The sequence below is a fragment of the Rhea pennata genome, chromosome 9 (genome assembly GCF_028389875.1).
Source record: "Rhea pennata isolate bPtePen1 chromosome 9, bPtePen1.pri, whole genome shotgun sequence".
Lineage (NCBI taxonomy): Eukaryota > Metazoa > Chordata > Aves > Rheiformes > Rheidae > Rhea > Rhea pennata.
The window spans coordinates 13,752,694-13,773,546 of record NC_084671.1 but is presented as its reverse complement, the minus strand read 5'-3'; the positions used below and the strand labels follow the sequence as shown (position 1 = coordinate 13,773,546).

At 44.2% G+C, this 20,853-nt stretch overlaps 1 protein-coding gene across 2 annotated transcripts in view; it reads right to left on the bottom strand.

Moving 5' to 3' along the window:
- The window catches only part of CCDC50 (coiled-coil domain containing 50), a 45,324-nt gene that overhangs the window by 23,591 nt on the left and 880 nt on the right, over window positions 1-20,853 (bottom strand). For both annotated transcript variants that reach the window (XM_062582292.1, XM_062582291.1), the window contains exons 2-3: window positions 2,762-2,824; window positions 1,308-1,437 (exon numbers count right to left, since the gene is read on the bottom strand). In XM_062582292.1, coding sequence (XP_062438276.1) covers window positions 1,308-1,437; window positions 2,762-2,824 — 193 coding nt within the window. The remainder of the gene's footprint in view (window positions 1-1,307; window positions 1,438-2,761; window positions 2,825-20,853) is intronic.

Genomic DNA, 20,853 nt, shown 5'->3' with positions numbered 1-20,853 from the left:
ATCTCTGTGATATAAAATGAGTTTTGTTGTCATTTACATGCTCACACAGCTAAATACTAGCTAAGACAGAACCAGTGAAACGTAGCACAAACTTTAAAAACGCGTGCATCTCCCCAGCGCTGCCTGGCTCTGCTAGTGACAGGGAAAATAGTGGCTGATTTGTACCATCCTAAGCTCCAAATACTTTCCAAGCAGTTCCTTTGGAGACAGCCCTGTAGCTCACACATCTGCAGTCCAAAGCTCTTCAGTTACATTGCTGTATGTGCCAGATGAACCACCCCAGGTCCATCAGCAGTACCTGGTAAGTGGAATCACGGAGTAAGAGAGCAGCCAGGATACAGTGCAGCAGCCAGGAGATGTGTCCTGCCTTGCAGGCTCTACATTCGCCATGACCCCATTAGAGGGCAAGCTGCTATCTCTCCTTGTGACCTGATAAAGCCCTGTCACCTAACTCCACTTGTGACATTTCATGTATTGCAAGAGATTGAGGGAGATGCAAAAAACAAGAAAAGCACCAAAGTCAGTTCTTGAAGGAGAAGCCCAGTTCGGGTTTCTCTGCCCAACCATGTTTCACTGAGAGTCACAGTATGCAGAAAGCCAAAACATAAGCTATAGGGTTAGATCTGGCTTGAGGCTTGAGCAAACCTGTGCAGCTGTGCAAGCCGGAGTACTCATTAAGGATCTTCCCACAGCTGCTGCTGAAGTCTGTGCCTACAGGAGAAGGCCTGTCCTCAGCACTCATCTCCCCACCTCCATCAAGTGACCCCATGATAACAGAGGCAGCAGCTCCTCTTCCCAACTTGCTTTGCCCTGGAGTATTTGCAGGCACAAGCAGCAGCTTTCAGCTGTTTAGTGCTGTGGGACAACAAACTGCACAGTGCTGAGCTCCTCAAAAGCACATCATCAGGTACAATACAGATACGCCAATGTCTGCAATATCTACAAGAAAGAGTTCATTACAACACTGTGCATTTCTGTAATGCACAGTTCCTTCTAAAACTTTCTCAGACCTTAGCCAGGATAAGCACAAAGCATGGGCCAACAGTTACTCCACTTTGCCAACATGCAGCAGAACATGAACACTCCCTTTCCGTGGTCAGGCAACGGAGTTCAAGCCACCACTGGGTTCCAGGACCACTACCTCCACCCTGTCCTCATTGTTTCATGCCACAGAGACTAGCATCAATGCTTTTACAGCAACTGATATCTAAAGGAAAAAATGAAACAAAAGCAGGAAATGTACTGTTGATCAACTCAAAACCTAGCAGCTAATTGCAAGTATTTCAATGGCTCCATCTCACGCTCACAGGTCTTTCTGGCGTTTCTGGATTTGAGCACGTGCTTTCAGATCCTCCTCCTCTTGCAGTTGCTTGGCCACCTGCAAGTCATGTTTCACTAGACGATTACGTTGGACGTTTGTTGCCAAGTGATGCTCAACTGGAAAGAAAAACAGGCAGAAATACCAAAAATCAACCTACAGAAGTTAATGGTGTGAAGACAACAAAAAAAGCAGGAGGGAGATCCCAGGCTGGAAAAGAAGACACAGCTTTCAATAGGAAAACACCACGTAACATCTCTAGACATGGGGGAGTCCTGAAATGAAATTGCACTACCAGCTTGAAATTACATTGTTTCAAATCTGAGGGGGCTGCACGTAAGCATTTATTAGCAAAATGAGATCTGCATATCTTAATCACATCCAGAGTTATAGGGAATGTTTCTTCAGCCTTATATTTCATTTTCAGGCCACAGAAAATTATTTTAGATTACTAAAGCAGGGGTGGAAAGGACCACAGGAGGCCATTGAGGATGAACAGAAGCTAAAACCACTGCTGAGGGATCTTTCGCTCATTTTCTCTCAAGAACCTCCAGGGATGGAACTCCTCTCCCCCTCCACATAATCAGTTCCAGAATCTCACCACCTTTATATTTAGTAACAGAGCAATTCAATACTACAGCAAGTACTTTACCATACATGGATATTGCCTGCAAGGAAACATAGCTACAAGAGCTGCAGCCAAGAGTCAGCTTATTTCAGTTGTCTCAGGTTCTAGCAGCAAGGACACAACTTCAGCACAAGCTGCAGCTCAGCAGAGTAGCTAGAACAGTATTAGCGCCTAGCACCAGGAGATACCACTGGTTTTGGCAGCCAGCTAAACAGATTAGAGAGGCCACCACACCTCAGATTGCAACGCAAACATACCCCAAGTAACAGATAAGCATGCAAAAATCACTAGTCCCTTTTGAAAGACTTGACTATGTTTTATTTTACCCTGCCCAGGCGCAACTGCCCTACCTCAGAATGTCTTGAAATGCCTCCTTTCAAGAGGCAAGCACTAGTGAGTCTGAAATAAATAAGCAGATCAACAGGCTTCTTTTGGTTGCACCTCAGGTTGGCCTATAAAACCTGAAGCTTTCAAAATTGCTAGTCATTTCTAAAACTTTGCACGGTAATGAAACCTCAACTTCACTGCCACATGCAATTTTACTATCAACAGCATAAACAAACTCAACCCTAAAGGAGATTACAGAATTGAATCACTGAAACACAACTGTCTCTAGTGTGCAGTGTGAGCTAGGATAGAACGCATAATAATGTTCGATGACAGTGAAGACAGGAAAAATAATCAGTATCTCATTAAAAAGAATAAAATGAAACAAAATAAAAACAAGGGAGATTTTTGTTAACAGAACCAAACAGAAATAAATATCTGCTGTGACAAACCTGCTTCAATTTGCTCCAAAGAACATTGTTACTTACTCTCTTGTTCCTGTAGGTTATGGGCCAAAGTATGATCTTCCAGAACAGCAAAGTCTCGGCACACTGTATATAGAAATAAAGTGAAGAGGATTAAGATCAGAAATAAAAAAGCATCTAAAGAGATATAGAGTAGGAGGAACATACACACACAAATATACCTGACACTTGCTTTCTATCTGCTGAGGCCTGGGCTCGTGGTTTTTTCCCCTCCTGCACTTGCAGCTATTTTTGCATGCACTTACTTTTTTGGCCCTATTTGTATAACAAGCCTTCTTAACCTATCTAACGTATCCTTACACACAGAGGCACTGCGTAGGAGTTTCTAATACAGAAAGTTAAATCACAAAAATGTGAATGGCCTAAACATAATTTACTGATGTAACAGAATTTTGTAATATGTGAAACTTGCAACCTGAATTTGGGTCTGTCTGGTACAATCCATATTCCAAGGAATTACCTTGTCTGGCAGCACTGTACTTCCATGCTCTAAAACTGTAACAAAATCCTCCACTAGCTTTCCCAAGGTTTTGCCATTGTTCCCAGAACTATTCTTTCCCAACAAAAGAGAGTTTGAAAAAAATAAATCATAGGACAACTCTGGAATAAGCAAATCACAAAAAAGAAACAAGTTAATGCTCACTCAACAGCTAAGAGCTTTGAAGACCCCCTGCATCAAAGGAAATCTCCTTTATAAGAAGATAGGCTGAGCCCTGACATGGAACTGCAAGAGGAAGATGTTCCCTCTGCAGCTGTAAGATTGGGCTGGATGGACACAATTAGTCCAGTGCAAGGAGCTGTTACATTTACTTTCTGAATTCTGAAGTGTGAGTGGTCAGATCTTCAAACTTATCCTGAGAACCAAAAATAACTTCTCTTTCCTTTAACTAAATGAATAAATATACAAAATATTGCTGCAGTGTTAGCTCTTCAAAGAATCTTGGGAGCGTAGAAAGGCGACACTTTGCTCTGAAAGCATCCTACTTCGCCTCTCAGCAGCCAGTGGTTAAGAGTCTTAACCCTTACAGACTTCCCCTATGTGCAGGTGCAACCAGAGAACCTTTTGGTAAAGGAGTCTATTTTGTTCACGAACTCAGTTATACAAAGTTTTTCACAGCATGGTCAGCAGCACTAAGTCCAAAAAAGAAGAATTTTTGCAAAGAGGCCATCCTTGTAGTCCCACAGTGAAGCATTTTAAGTGCAGACATCACCAAAGGAGATTTCACACATCTCTTATACAATACAACTAAAATGCAGCCTCCTTTAAAGAAAAGTTGTATTTTTTTTTTTTTTTACATAATCCCCCTTCCTCACTAACTTTCAAGGTAGTCCAAGGGCTACCAAAACATTTTCAATGCAAAAGCTGTTTCTTCATCAATTAAGGGACTTCAGAGGAAAAAAAATGTCCACAGAAAACAATGGATTTTCAGCCTAAAATTTGGGAAGGTTGTTGAGATGAAAAAAATTAAAATTTTCCATGGAAACTGTTGGTGGAAACATGGTTTTCACACCTTGCAGATTCCTTTCTCAATGAAAATTGTTTTCTGTACAGCTGTTCTCAGTCCCTAGAAGAATTGGACCTGGATAAGCCAAAGCAAAGGCCAGTTGTTCAACAAATATGGAATCAGCCCTTAGCATTATGGGCAAGGATAAGAACAGCTTCTTAAAAAGACACATCAAAAATGACCTGGGACAAACTAAACAGGAAAGGGATGAGCTCCCTTTGGCACCAGTGTGAAAGAAGCCTATTTTTGCAAGTGCCTACCACTTTCACACTTGATATTTCAAAGGAATGCTCTATCCACACCGTAGGAAAACACAAGAGTTTATTTTTAACTAGTTATGATAGGCACTGAGGCAATAAAACACAAGAGTCACGTCCGTAATGTGACAAGGACACACACAGCACCCATTCAGTCTTTCACATCAGCTTCTCAGTGAACTGAGAATAAACTATGACCTGTGCCCCATAACTGCACTACAGGGCCCTGCTCAGCACATCTGCCACACACCACGTTCCTGTCCCATTCAACGGGAATTTAAGACAAGGGCACTGAAATATCGAGAAGAGAGAATTCTGTCACTTGTTTTTCCTGAGTGTGATAAACTAAAACCAGGACCCACGAGCGGAGTACGTCCTGTTTGAAACGTACAGCACAAAGCAGAGTCGCAACATGCTTTCGAAGCTGCAAGCAGGCATGCGAAACACCACCGTTCCACTCGGAAGTGGCCACCCCTGGGGAAGACCACGGTTTTGCTTTAGCAAAGCAAAGCAACAGCCTAAAACAGAAAGTGAAAATAAACCAAAAATCCCCAGAACACACTAAAAGTACAAGGGGAATTTATGAGGAACCCATTTATTGAAGTGTTACGTCTTCTCAGAGGCTGAACATTTCCATCATGGCAAAGCATGGAAAACCACTACAAGGAAACGAGAATGCACCTGCATGCCAAGTCCTGAGCCCACAGGCTTTCCCCCTCTCCCCTTGATGAACCTACTCTGATCAAGGAGCATCAAGATGTTCCTCTGCACTCTGGCACTTTCACTCAGTATCTAGAGGAGTTTCTAACTTTGTGTATTAAGAGATTAAACAAACGTTTTAGATTCAAGAGAATTTTGGGGTTTGCCCAGCTGCATTGGCAGGATCACAAAAGCAAGACAGAATTCCTGCTTCGAGAGGCTCCTACCAGCCCTCACTTCAGGTCTACAGTGTGGCTTCAGAGAAGGAGAGGAATGAGCAGCAGGGTGGAGATAAGGAAAAAATTTAGAGCAACATGATCCCTTAGTGACTCACTTTAAGCCTGTACAATTCTGGATGGTACAATTAAGGTTTTGTTGTTGCTTTTTTTTATTGCAGCTTCCTTTAAAAAAGGAAAGAGGACACAAAACCCTAAATAGCATTGAAACACTTCCAATGGGCATTTGCATATAAAGAAAGAAAACGCTTGCTTCAGCTACAGAACAGAGAAAAACACAGATGAGTTTCAGGAATGGTGCTATTCACTTGTGTGTGTCACACGGAGTGCTTGGTGTTCAAATACATGTAATTTTATGGATTTGGAGAAGGAGTAAATCTTGTCCGGAGAAACATTACTACTGTGGTTCCTATTACTTAAATACACAGATGTTTGTGAAATAACCACCTGCCTCTGCTCACATCAGCATCATCCCACTGGATGGCTAGAAGGCACTCAGACAAGAGTCTGAGATTCAAGCCCCGGCTAAAAGCTGAGCAAAGATAACACAATATAGAGTCTGCTCAAAATCTAGGGGCAGGGGTGTACTCTTACCACGTCTTCCAGAAGTAGCACTGGCTCCTGACAGTTAGAAACAACCAAGAAGGGAGAAAAAAAAAAAAGAGCAAAAAAAGTTATTTCTAACTGTAATAGTTCCCTGATGAAGTTCATTGCACAGCTGCCCAAACAGCTGTACTAGCAACATGAGGGGGGCAGCACAGAGTCAAGGTTGAACTTTTGACAGCTGTATATTTAAAGACTACTGCTGGAAGAATTGCTGATGAAACTGCATCCAATCCCTTCCCTACTTCTTTCTGCACAGGCTCATACACTGCTCTGGTGCCCACAGTATTTGAGAGCTCTGCTTGTCAGTCACGATGCTGATGGCACTGGCAGACACTGGTTCCACCTTCCCTTTCCCACACAGAGGTACATGCACAAAGAGATACTTCAGAGGGCTTTATTAATTTATTTATTTTCTACCCACACTCAGGCACTCTTCACTATTTATTTGGGAAAAAAACAGTGATGGAAACATTCATAGTGTGCAGGCAAGAAAGTGGGAGGGCTGTGGCAGAACATAGATGCTCTTCTCTAAACAGTCTTGCACCAGCCCCAGAAAAGTCTTATCTCCTACACTGAGCTTCATCTCTAAAAAACATAGCACTAATTTTTAATTCTTTTTGATTCATGAGTTGCTATAAACGTTGTGGGCAAAGTATAGATCCCTTAAAAAAAAAGTCAAATGCATATACTGCTTTATTGCATAGATGACTTGCTTCATCTGGTTATTCCTTCAGACACCTATTAGAGATGGTACCTGGATCCCAAAGATTTAATCCCCACTATCCCCCCCACACCCCCAAAAATAATAATACATAAAAAAAAAAAAAAAAAAAAAAAAAAAAAAAAACTTCTGGTCTTCACTTCCTCTTGAACAGAGCTGAAAGCCATGGGATACCAGGAGACAAGGCAGGAACCACGGTTCCAGTCTTTGCAGTTTTGGCTCTTCAGGCCGGTCTACATCACTTGTAAGGCAGTGCCTGAGCCAGGCAGCACACAGCCTAAGGTACCACCACATGCATTTCCCAGTTCTTGTTCCAGAGCAGCCTGTTACACTTGCTCAGATACAGTGCCAAGCTTGACACAGCTATGTGGCACCCAGACCCTAAGGTAGTGCCCATCCACCACCTGCCCTGTCTCTGCACGCAAGCAGGGACAAAGCAAGCTTGTCTACATGGACAAAGTCCTAAAACAAGCCACTGACAGATGTGAATCCAAAAGCCATGTTTTGAACCTGGGATTATTATCCTACAAAGATCCAGTACAGAAGGAGGAAAAAACTGGACAGGTATTTGTGATGCGCTTGCTGCAGAGTAGAGGCAGAGATTAGGTGCCCAGGTGCTGGGAATCAATCATCACCCCTAGTTCCCAAAGGAAACAGTGCAGAGCAGGCTTGTGTGGCAGCAGCAGACCTTGTAGCTGCTCACACATTTGGGCCCATTTGCGTGCTGCTGGAGAAGCCACTTGGCTGTGCACACACTGTGTTCAGTACGCTCTTCTAAGCCCGTTAAAGGACAACTAGAGTGCACAGTTCTCGCTTTGTGCTACTGATGCTGCTGGCAGGACACAAGGCATGAGAAGACCTTTCATCATCGTCAGAAACTTGGCTGGTCTGGCTGTCTTCAACTCATTTGAGCACATTATTCCCGAGTCCTGTCAGCGTGAGAACAACATGCAAAGGAAGATGAGAACATCCCCTTCTGAATGTGATGAAGGGCTGTAAGTCTGCCAGGTGGCAAGAAATGGAGGACACCTGCAACTCCCTGGAAAGTTTGGGGGCGATAGCAAATGCAGAATCCTCCCTCAAGACTAGACTCCGTGCTTGCGGCATTGAGTCAAGCATGACTGCAACTGCAAATGAGGCCAAGAAAACCAGCCTCCCTTTCTTAGAGGCACACATCCAACAGTGAGGTAAATACAAAACAAGGGGAGATGTGCACCGTTTCAGACCATGCCTGGCCTTCCAAAACAAAGCTTCATCTCCTGTAGTCCTCCTCACCCCAGGAGGCTCACTACCTGGTATTATTTGCACACGGTTTGTGCTGGGAAATAGAATGACCCCAAAGACAATGGAGAAACTCACAATTCCTCTTCTTCAAGAGGCTTCATATTTAGGGGGAAAAAGAAATTGATTTCCTTATTTCCTAACTGCGTGTCTATGAAATGAATTAATGCACATTCACTGTTGTTAATTGATTCAACTTCACATCTCTGGGTCCTGGCAGTGAGCCATCAGATGGTCATGGAGCAGCAGGGATGCAATCAGAGAAGCTGCTGTTGGCAACTCCACGAAGCATGAAACATAACAACAGGTTTACCAGAGTCTGATTAAGCCAATCTGCCTTGCTACAGCAGGGAATGGGCCTGGAATATGTGCTTCTGGTACAGTTGTGAATTAAAAGAAAAAGAAAGAAAGAAAGAAAAAACAGCAGCAGCAGCAGCCAGTCTGGGCATCGCAGCCACTTCCACAGCCAGCATAAGTGCCAGCAGGAGAAGAGACTGGCAGAAGCACACCCTCTGCAGCAGAGCTGTGCTGCAAAACCCTCGCAATGACCTGAAAGAGGTAACTCACCTGCTGGAGGGATCCAGAAGAAAGCCACTCCTTAAGCCCTAAACACAGGCTTTTGTGCTGGTGGGAATCAACCCTGAGAGGATGCCTTCCCGAGCAGCGCTTAATCTGTGCCCTGCACTTGAAACTCCTGTAAGCCAGGTTCCAAGTCTTGCCATTATGGCTGAAATATGAACGTCTCTAGGGGTAACTACTTGACCAATATATATATATTGGTCAAGTATAAACACACACATTGCCATCTGCTGCACTAGCTTCCCCCAGCATTACCTCAGCTTTATAGTTCAGCATTTCCAACACTGAGCCGCTTTGAAGTAAGTGAAGTAACCACAAGAGAGAAGCAGCGGCAGCCTTAGATGTTGCTAGTGTTATTCACACGTGCAACAAAGCAGACAAAAAGATAGTGTCCAAGAAGTGGTGAGACTATGCATTGCCTCTGCAAGAGGTCAAATGCCACCAGCTTCTCAGGCAGCAGCTGGCTTACAGCAAAACATGCACAGTGGAGCAGCCTCCCAGCTACACACATCACACTCCTGCCTGAACTCTCAGACCACATTTTGACACCAGCCAAAGAGCCCAAGGGCTCTCTTGGCTTGCACTGCCTTTCTGACTTGCTCTGGGACACCAGCCAGCTCAAGACTCAGGAACCACATACACATGTCCCCAGTATTTCCCCTGGGCCTTAAAAACCATCTCTTGGCCCCCACCACCCCTGAACTCCCAGCCTTTCTCCATCAGCATCATGTGCTGGATAATTGACAAAGTAAACTAGAAGGTGTGAGTCAGGCTTAGTTCAGAGCATCTGCAGTTCCTGAATCCCAAAGTAAAGGACAAGAGGGAGGAAAAAGAAAAGAGACAAAAGAAATGACACAAGAAAAAAAAACAGTTTCACCAGCTGCAAACCATTTTAAGGCCTACAGAGCTGGCAAATCAGTGACAAATCAAGCTGAGAGCAGCAGGTGCAGCCTTTCTCAATATCACAGTCTCAGGAAGATGCTGAGTTATTAAAAACCTGCTGATCACAAAAAACGCTGAAACATCATATAGTTCCCCATCAGCAGGGGCTGGTCAGGCCACTCCAAACAAGGTAAGTGCTCCAAAATCTGCTGATTCTTTCACTGAATTAAAGCTAACCCGAGCAAACAGTTATTCAGTTGGAGGCAAGAAACTATCCAGAGGGACATTTCCAGAGGAAACATGCAACTCAAATGTTTACTCCTCACCTCCAGCAAACAACAAGCAAAGCTGTTCTGGAAGATACGCAGCCTGACCTCACTGCTGCACATTTCCTTCCTGCTTCTCCCACTGCACCACGAGATTCCTGAGCTCCACGCCACACACAGGCACCAACAGAGGCTGTCCAGAATGCATTTCAACTCCAGCAGCTTGAGTTGCACAGACGGCATTCCTGGGACCTTGTTCACTGCCTATGGTCAGTGCCAAGGAAATCAAAAAGCTCCCACAGGGAAGGCGATCACTGCTCTGAGATGGAAGGGCAGGGCTTGGTAGCCTGGGGAAGTGAAAGATTTCTGCTTCTCAGCCACAGCCGCAGCCTATCGCACACAACTCAGAGCTACAAGGCAGCGCAGAGAGGATGGGCGGCCCCACTGGGGATCAGATTGCAGGGTTGTGGCCTAATTCTTAATGGGCAAATAGCCACAGAAAGAAATATCTCTGTAGAACTGGAGTTCTTTTATTGTCAATCTTGGCCTAAAAACTAAGAAGAGCTTGGAATTTGGGAAGGCAGTTACTATCTCTGCTCTTAAGTTAATGCCCTGAGGTCAAGGGCATATAGAGAGACTTGTTTCTGTCTGCACCATTTTCCAACAATAAGTTCTCACTTGTCCAACCAATGCTTTAAAAAAGAAAGAAAGCGTATTTATTTTGGAACCAATCCTCAGAGCATGAGTCTATTTTTTACCTGCCTTGAAATAGAAATCAGCAGAAATCTCCCTTCATGAAATGCCTTCTCTGAGGCTATTTGTTTAGCATTCTTACTTCTGTAAATGTGGCTGCAAACTGTACTGTAGAATGGTCCTCCAGCTGAGATAACATCTGCTGAACACCCCATGGCAAAGGGGGATGTGCTTTATGGTATAAACAGGAAACGGAGATACACAAGACTGCAAATCATAACACCACAATAGAGCACCATCTCTCTCAACACCACCTCAAAAGGTCATCCTAGAGCATCCTCCAGTCACAAAACTTGATAAAGTTTGTCAACTCACCTTTACTACAAAAAAGTAGTCACCATTTTTATTATAATTGCACTCTATATAACTTCACCTGCTTCAGTCTTGTTATATAAAAATTACTCTCCTTAGCCCCTAGGCTTAACAAAACCCACAGTTCAGGAATGTTAAAGGCCATGTCTACAGTTTTCAGAAGAACATATTGAGCTGGAGTGTTTCAGGCTTGGGCATATTGATGTACTTAAATGGCTTTGATCCTTCAAGAGTACTAGCAACCTATGCTTTGAAAATTCAGCTCTTTCAGGAAGGTCCAGTTCAGTCCTGGATGATATGAAGTACTTAAAGTTACAAGAATTTCTCAAAAAAAAAAAAAAAAGAGTCCTGCAGTCAACATTGCTGCTATAGTTGCTGCCTCCTGTTCCAGGAGTGTTTGCTTATTGGAGATATTGAGCACGTACACTATTTTGTCACTCTAAAGTAGATGTATAAGCCGCTATACGTTAATTGGAGCCTCTTGCCATTATCTGCCAGGCTCAGAACACAACTTTATCATCTCCACAGCTCTTTCTTGAGCACTCCAGTGTCCATCAGCATGTGCAAGACTGCATAGCCCCAAAAGGAAAAGGTCACTCGTGAGCTCAGTCATCACATCATGGACTATTAATAACACTCAGGTAGACAGAGATAAAAACCTCAAGGCAGATGTATCACTCAGATGACTTATCTAGTTCAACATCATTGCTATATAGTAGACCTCAAGCAGCCAAATATTTTACTCAGAATATTTGTGACTTAGTTCAGTCTGTGTGTGGAAGAGGTAAGTCTTAATCACTACAGAGAATAAAACTTTCCTCTGCAGTCATCTTCCCAATTATCTGACACAGCTGCAGTTGACTCAGCCATCTCCCACAGACTCAGGAGCCAACACAATGTGTGTAATATGAACAACTAGCAGTAAAACCAGAGGGAAGTTTTCCTAGTGGTCGAGTTCCACCACTGCCCCACAACCACGGACTACAGCAGAACGACTGCCCCCCCAGCTATGTTTTACCCTCACTTCACCTAAGGGCAAACCACCATACAGGTCAGAAGAGAAAGGGACAGCAGCTATCTTCACTAGAAGAGGTCAAAACTCTGGTTTAGATGACCTCATGAGCACTGTCATAGTTATCAAAGGTGTCTTCAGAAGTGCCCCATCAACCAATTGACACTACTTTTTTTTTGTGGGGGGAGGGGGAACTTTTGCAGACAGGACATCATGACAGCTTTTTAGTTTTTAAGTCCAACATTACTTGTTTAAACTGATGCAAGAAAGAGGAAAGAAAACACATACACTCAGGCTCTTTTCATGGGCTAGTCAGAATAGTCACCCATTCAGAAAATTCTTTAGGTATAGGGCTTGCATCTCAAGAAATCTGCACTATACGCTTTGCCTCTCCCCACATCCATCTCAGTGGTGATCACTGTATTGTGCTTTGATCTGTTAAGTAACTTTAATTTCAGCATTTAAGCAATTTTCTTTTGCACAGAACCATTGGAGGGATATCCTGGATTTCCCAGATAGGCAAAACCTCCTATTCTCTGCTAAATGCAGAGACCTACACCCCTTGCTCATTTTAGTAATTTCTCTGCAGAGCACTGGCAATTTCACTTTGCAGTTCAGGGTGGCATTCAGGAACCCTAGCACCTGGCAGCATGGATGCTTTACTAGCATATCTAAACCCCCAGTATCAGAATGCAGTGAATAAGCTCACACAGCAGCTTTAGAAAGAGGAAGGCAGACAGGCTGGAGCTGAGATAATTCAAAGTGTCATCTCTCCCAAGCTTTTCCTCCGGCTCAGTCCTAAGAAATAACCTAGTAAAAAACAAGAGAGATGGGATTCAGCAAGAAAGCTCTCAATATCCCTCTGATAATGATTCAGACAGTTTTGTGATTGGTTATACTGAAATAACTCCTTCTGAAAACCTCAACCCCATGTAAGAAGTGCCAGCTGCCAAAAAGAGTTCCAGTTCCTCTTAAAACCCTGCAGTGAGGTTGTACACCACCAGCACTAGTTTGGAGAAACAAACATCTCTGGATAGAGCAAAGCAGAAGAAAGACTTTCTTGAAAACACCTCTTTCCTTTTAGTGTTCCAGTGACTAGAGTCAAGCCCAAGACTGCTCAGAGGCCTGTAGCTGAAGCAGAGCTACAGCTGGAAGGACAGACCACAGCATTAGTGCATATACTGAATATACTTACAAACCAGGTTTTATTTAGCCGGACTAGATACAAAGTGAAGTAGAGGTCCACCAGCATGTGCCTCAGGGCAGTCTCCCCAGCTTGCCGAAAACCTGACCAACTGCTGCATCCCAGCAGAAAGTGTCTGAACCAATGCAACAGTTAGCCATGACTCCAGCACAGATTTCTATCAGCTTCCTCTTTCCTCAAAAGGCAGCTGCCAGGCTGCAAGGTCTCTCCCCTCTGCACCCATTCAACTGCTGCCAGTGCTGCAGAGGAGCACTCTTTGCAGGTCTAGTCCATAAGGAAAATTTTCCCAAGTCTTGCACACCAAGAATGCTCTGCTTCATTTCAATACCCCTTTTCTTTGCTCTGCCAGCTCTTCTCAGGTTCTCCCTCTCCCCTCGTCCCCTTTCCCTCGTTTAAGTTCTCTAACTTTATATTAGCCACCTCTGGAGAACATCAAGTATCAGAGTTTGTCCTAGACCAGCTAAACCTTCATGTCCATCTACAAAACAGTTGCTGGTTTGTAGGGTTAGAGCACTAACAATGTATGTCCTTCTTCCTGCCATAGCTTTGCATTGGCACTCTGCCCTGAGAGCAAATACAGCTTTAAAATAGTTGCATACGAGGGCAAGAACATGTCCCTGGCCTCTGGGGCCAGATGAACAAGGAGGCAATGCTCCCAGCACAAACCTGGAGCAAACCGCTCTGTGGCATCTGTGCTCAACTCATGCACTGTGAAGCATGAGAAAGCAGTAGACCATCATCCTTTTAAATGCCTGCTCCCTGAGTCCACAAAAATAGCTCCACTTCAGCCACACCTTTAAAAAGATTAAAATCAGGAAATAATAAGTTCCCCTGTTACGCAGCCAGAGCTGGCAGTGTGGGCAATGCCAAGAGCCTAGAGTAAGAGATAACTGAATAACTTGATCAGGACCTAACTTTTCTCTTCCACCCCATGGTACAAAGGATAAGAAATGCTAGCCAGGCTATACAGTCCAGCCAGGACCAGCCCCTCAAGCACTACAGTTAAGGTCAGGAGAGCTGGCCTCTTTCCAACACCAGCTTCCTTCAGAAACCTGGTGCCGACTGAATCACCAGTAGGACAGCTGAGCTCTCTGAGCTGCAGTGCTTGCTGTGTGCCACAGAAGCCAACATCCTGGTGGCTTGGAAAATTCCCAGGTCTTTCCCTACTGTCCTCATTGCTTCACCACAGTGCCTAGCCATTCACCCTGTGGTACTGCCTATTACTCCTGGAGGCACTCTTGAATTTGGGACATAAATCCCACCTCTTCCTGAGTCAAGCACCATGTTATCATAAAATGAACTTCAGGACAGAGGGAAAGATTTCATTCTATCAGTATCCCATGAGTAATGTTTACCATACCCATGACAGACACATACGAGAGTCTCGGATGCTTTCACAGTGCAAAGCCATTCCTACACCATGGAGTAAGCTGTTTCCGAGCCAGGTCTGCGCTGCCCCAGCCACCTCCAGCCAGCTTAGCAATGATAGCTCCTGTGCTAGGCATGTTTCCTGCTAGGGCACGCTCCAGTGTCTTGCCCTGTCTTGCTGCAAGGGGTTCACACTACATCCACCCTCTCTTTTGCAAAGGTTTCTGCAAAGAAACACCTCTCACTGCCAGGAAATACTGCAGTCTGCATTTGATTTTTTCCTCCCTGTCGTCCTATTACTTCTTGGGTCAGTCTTGTCACTGTCCTTAAGAAATGTCTGTCACACAATTCCTTCAAATATTTGCCTAATTACATCCTCTTCCCTTCTGTCATCGTTTGCTGAACATCATACACTTTGCCCATGTAACATTTCCTTGTAAGACAGTTCCTCTAGAATCTTGTTCAGCAAAGCTGCTGGGAGAAGATAAACATGCATGTACAAACACATGAACTCAAAGCTCTGTCTGCATTTTTTAAGCAGTCTTTGAAAAGAGAAGTGAAAAGAGTGACTCAGTTGATAACTCACTTCAGCTTTCTGTCCTAAACAGCACTCACCGCAGTGAGTGTTGTAAGGAATATGCAAACCAAGCCACCACCACCATTGACCCAAAAAGATCAAATTATTTTTATCATCACATCAGTAGCAGAGTAGGTTAGTATGCAAGTACAGTAAGCATCATCTGAGCTTCAAGAGTCTGATACAAAATCCTCAGGTACAAACAGGACTGTGCTGAGGGTCTAAGCAGGGTTTCCTCTGTGCCTTTTTTTCAGGTACAGTAATATTCAATCACAAGGCTGATGGCTTAATCCACTGGCTACCTGCAGCTATTGATCCATTTTCATAAGATCCTAGGCCAAACTGACCTCCTTTGCTGAATGTAAGGCTGGTGACAGCCCTGCCTTCCCCTTGGGCTGTATCTCATGTGTGCAGCATGGGGTATACACCCTCTCCTGCCCTCAGAAGCCCATACTGCAGGGCTCAGTGCAGCCCAACTGAATGGCTCTCCTAGCTGCAACACAGCGCTGAGGCCATACAACACCCACCTTACGACTACTGTGGTGCCTTTTTCGTATAAAGAGCCTTCTCTCCTGGGAAGGCTCCAATTTCTATTTTAAAAGTGAAGCATATATGAAGTGTCAACAGACTTCATTGAGGTCTGATCACGTCTGGGGGATAAGCCACCATGGTAAGGTGAACATGGAGCATGTGATGCACATGATTCTGGGGAGATGGGAGCTTTGCTTTCTTAGGTGGAAACACCCAGACAAGTGTGCAGGGTGTCCAACTCACTGTTAAAAAAGAAGCCAACAGGAGAAAGGGAAAGAAGAGAGAAAGAAAAAAAAATCTTTATTACCTTTAAAAAGAGAAAGGCAAAAGGACAAGCTGGCAGAGTGGCAGGTAAGAAAGCAGACCTAACCATCTAAAACCTAGGGCATTCTCATCCCTCAGTCTTCCACCTTCAAACCAACCCTGCACAGAGGAGCAATAACAAGTCAGTGAGTGGGAAACTGGTCAGCTGGAGGCACTCCGGGAAGGGGGGCGAGGAAGCAGGGAGGGAACACATTGCTTTGTCCTTTAAATTACTATGTTCATGCAAACTGGATGTACCTGAGCCAGACAAAAAGCAAGGCCTATTCCAGTATACCAGGGACATTTTACACAGCCCCAAGGCACATCTCATCATTTTCCCTAGCAAGATTTTCCTTGTGCAGTCCCAGTGAGGACACAGCTGGCCTGTCCAGCTCTGTGTGGCCACCATCTCTAACCAAGCATGCAGGAACCCTCTGACATTGCTCATGGTTGCTGGAAATTAAAGATTAAACAGAGGCCAGCAACCACAGCAAACACAACGCTGTCTGCAGCACGCTATCCAACTGGCATTATTACTCAAAGATCTACAAGGGGTGAATGCCCACATCCTAGAATCGCAAACAGGAGAAGGTGTCCTAGCCTCCCTGCCACCCCAGGAGAAAGGGCAAAACAAACTGCATGCCCCTTTCCCCAGCCTAAAAACTTCTCTGCTTATTGGTAACTAAGGAAATGCCTTGGCCTGCAGAAGGGGTTAACGTGAGTCTGGAAGCTCCTCTCAGTTAAAGACTGCTTTTTGGGCAATCTTGTCATCTTGGTGCAGCATCCACGGCAGCTCACAGATGACAGCACTGAGGATTTAAGGGATAGCAGGAGGCAGACCTGCTTGCTCAGAGCTGAGCTTTAGAGCCAAGAGCTTGAAATGCTAATCCTGCCCCTCTCCTCTGCCAAACGCTGCAGACCCAGAACAACTGAACACATAATAAAACTTTCACCCAGCTTTAGCCAGAAGTGAAATGGCCTCTGCTACTGAATTCCTACACACTGGTGGAGTTGGGGAAGAGAGGAAGGAGAATAAATAAAAAAATCTCCTATTACTCAGACGAGCTGGACATGAACCAGTGACCTAGAAAAAAAAGCCTTTATAACTGAGTTTATGTCTTATCACCCCCCACCTCATTACTGCCCTCAAGCCATCCAGCTTGCCTGAATTTTTCCAGAGTGCTTCTCAGAGGAAGTCACAAAGCAGAGAAATGTGATGCTGCACATCATGCTACCAAAAAAAAAAAAAAAAAAAAACAAAAAAAAAAAAAAAACAAAACAAAAAAAACACACACGCAACCAAGAGCAAAGGGGTATAGTGCAGGTGGCTTCACAATGACCTGGCTGATCTTCAGCGCCTCTCAGAATTGTTGTCCTGGTTACGCTAATCTAGTTAAAGACTAACCCTCCCTTCCCATGAGTATGGTGAAATGTGAGTGATAACACTTCACCCCCCAACACCAGCCCCCTTGAAAAGCCTGAAGCAGAATCGCTCCCCACACATTCCTCATCAAACACCGTTCAGTTGTCAAAGCTTTCTGAACACACTTTCATCTTTGACAGACATCAAGCTTCTTTCCTCCACCATCATGTTGCTGAGCACACATAGCCACCGAAAGGTCAGATCTAAGCCAAAAACATCAGTCAGTCTGTCCTAGGAGAGTCTGAGATGTCGGACTTCGAAGCTGGCACCCACTCGTCTGTCATGTGGCAAGTCAGCAACCAGGAGGCTTTAACCCCGAGAGTCTCGGTGAAGGTCACATTAAGCTGTAAAGGTCAGAGGGAAGGTGCTGCAGCTGGGAAGAAGAGGAAGATTGATGCTTACAAAAACCTTTTATTCAGTTTATGTTAAGGACAAAAGAAAGCCAGCTAGTCTGCCTGCTCCAGAGAAAGCCCTGCCAAAATGGAAAATAAAAACTCAAGCCTTTCCTGTTTTTCCAGGGCAGCAGTCGGGTTGCATCGTTTGCTACCACATTTGGGAAACTGGCCTATTTGACTGCAGACTAGAACCAGCAGCATTTGAAAGTACAGCTCAGGATCTTCATAAAGTCAAATTAGATGCCTAACAGAGTGAAAATCATAATGCAAGCATTGTTTGTGTCTCTTGGCGTGCGGGTAGCAGCAACAATTAGCCTTTGTCAACACTGAAGCTTAAGTGATAGCAATGTGGCTGGGTTAATTCTAATGACTTGTACAGATACACTGCCCTTATATTTCTTTATAATGTTATTTTTTTAAAAAAAGAAACCAAATAAAATTGCTTAAGCCAGTGCAGTTTTCCACGGATCCAGAGCCACATGCTGCTGCACAAGGTCTCACTTTTTTTTAAACTCTTCTTGCAGAGCATTAGAACTAGCACAAACACCAGGAAACTCTCATCATTTTACCTGCCACTGCTAACAGCCGACTGCTCTCCGAGGCCAACCTGGGACGGGAGTTGAGCCTCTGTCCGAGCAGGCAGGTGCCTGCATTGCAAAACTAGCACCACAGACCTCAGCCTTCAGCAAAGAGGGCCCTGACAGACAGGCCAGCAGATACATAACCGTCTTCCAGATGGAGGTGAGATCTGCACAGCTTCAAGAAACCTTCCTGGGAACCCCTGCACAGCTTCGACTGCAGACTGCCTGCCCACGTTGGGGCAAAGGTATCTTCTGGGGCCAAGAGGCAATACCTAGCACTTGGAGCTGGTGCAGAGATCTGTGACAGAGAGGTCATTTAAAAGAGGTAGCGGAGGAGAAATTGCATCCCTCTCTCTTCTTTAACTTCTAGAAACGCATCTGATCACAAGAAAGAAGATTCAACAGCTAGAGATCAAGTAGAGCTATAACAATTTTTTTCTGTTGTTGTTGCTTCATAAGTAACTAATTAAAATACTATTTCCAGAATGCTTTTGTTCCCTAAAGGCTCACAAATTAGATCTTTCTAGAAATAAAGGTCTATACACATACAACTGAGTAATCCCCTGGGGAGGGATAAGAAAGCACTCAGCAAAAGCTGTTTTGTGAGAAGGGAAAAACGTCACAGACACTTAAAAGGCAAGTAGAAATACAAGCAGAGAAACTCAGTCCACATACTGCAACCAACACCAAAACCGTCCACAAGTAACTTACAAAAGCATCACTGACCACAGCGGTCAGAGCCTCCACTTTACATCCCGTGGAAAAATGGCTCGGTAACATCAGGCCGCAGCACCACAGTCTAGTCTGTGCTAGCAGAAGAGCATCTTGAGGGTATATTTGATACCGTTAACCCTCAGCCTTCAAAATAAAATGGACTGGCCAAAGCACTTTTCACAAGCAAAAGACCATCCACATCAGGCCCCTCCACATAAAAAAAAAAAAAAAAAAAAAAAAAAAAAAAAGAGAGAGAGAGAAAGAGAGAAGTTTTCCTTCGGCACATGGTCCTCAGACTTTCACTGCCATTGTTGCACAAAATGTCCTAGTTTATACAAGAATTTTCAAAACTACAACTGAAGAGCAGGGCAGCACCAGCTTCTTGTAGCTGAGGAGAACTGGGACACAAGCAATCCTCCCCAAAGGGAATCAGTGAAGAACAAAGTAATTGAACCACAAAAAAAAAAATGCAGCAGAACTATTCTTTATTGTTAATGAATGACTAAACTGACCTTTACCCAAAAATGAAGAAAGGGAAAGGTTTTCAAGGGGAAAATCAACAATGATTTCTGTATCAGGAACAATAAATATTTCCCTAGGTATGGAAGGTGATGCATTTCTTTCCTCATTTGGCACTAACATTGAGCATGAGACCTAATCCAAAGCATAATTGAGTTTCAACACTTTCTACCACAATAAAAACAAATATCAGTAAAACCTAAAACATGCCTGAAGCTTTGCAGAACACAGCTCCAGCTTTATCTATTTTGCCCATTGTGGATGCTTTGGGACACTCCTTTAATCCAATTGCTATCACACAACAACAGATTGTCCTACCAGGACGCTCGTACAAGGACTGTTATGGAACTTAACCCATGCTAACCATAGGTGCAAATTTCCAAGAGTCCAGCTGAACTACATCACATCTCTGTAAACACTTTTATTCACCATGTGAGCAACCTTAATTCAGTTCAGTTAGTTCACTTCAGAAATGAATTAAGCTAAATCAAATTAAAGTTACTTAAAATCTGAATAAGAGCATCTAAACAGAAATTTAATTCAATTTAATCAACCCACTGGAAAGGTTAATGAGATTCATTTTCTTGAGTAACCACATGTGGACAGACTGTAAGGATTAGATCTTGGTGACATTAAAATGGCCAATAACAATTTTGTTAATGACTTAATGGGACTAGCAGTAAACTGCAGAAGTTCAGCAAATGAACATTACTTTTCTTCCACTAGCTATAAACAGAAGAAGCATTAAAGGATGAGGAGTCATCAAAAGGAACCACAAGCTCCCTTTGTAGACATATGCTTTCTACTCTAGACTAGTTGAGTCATCAAATTCACGGCTGTTATTTTGTAAGAATTAAAAAAGCAAACAGGCAAACAGAAAAAAAGGCCAGCAGCAAGTAAAACAAATGATGGCTGCATTTAGACAGGCATTAGGTACTATCCATAACTGCAGTTTTGGTAGAGTTTCTACCGTTTTATATCAATGTCTGAAAGAACAGACCCTGCCTTGTATGATGCTTTTTTTTTTTTTTTTTTTTTTTTTTTTTGGCCGAAGTAGGTGAAGGGCACCTTTAATTAAGCTGAAAGGCGCACATGCGAAGCAGACACCACTCTTTCCTAACAGGGAAGCTGGGGCACAGTCTGGCTGAGCCGAAGGTGAATCAGTGTGCTGAACACATGCTTAGCCGGCGGCCACACGCGGGAACCGCAGCCAGACACCGAGCCAGCGGGCGACGCTGGCGCCCTTCCCTGCGCAGCCCGAGCACACGCGGGTTTTGCCGGGCGGACGAGGCTGCTCGGTGCCGCGTCCAGCTCTCCGGAGCTTCACGCCCGGCGAAGCCTTCACGTAGCCCGCAGGCTCAAATCTTTTCC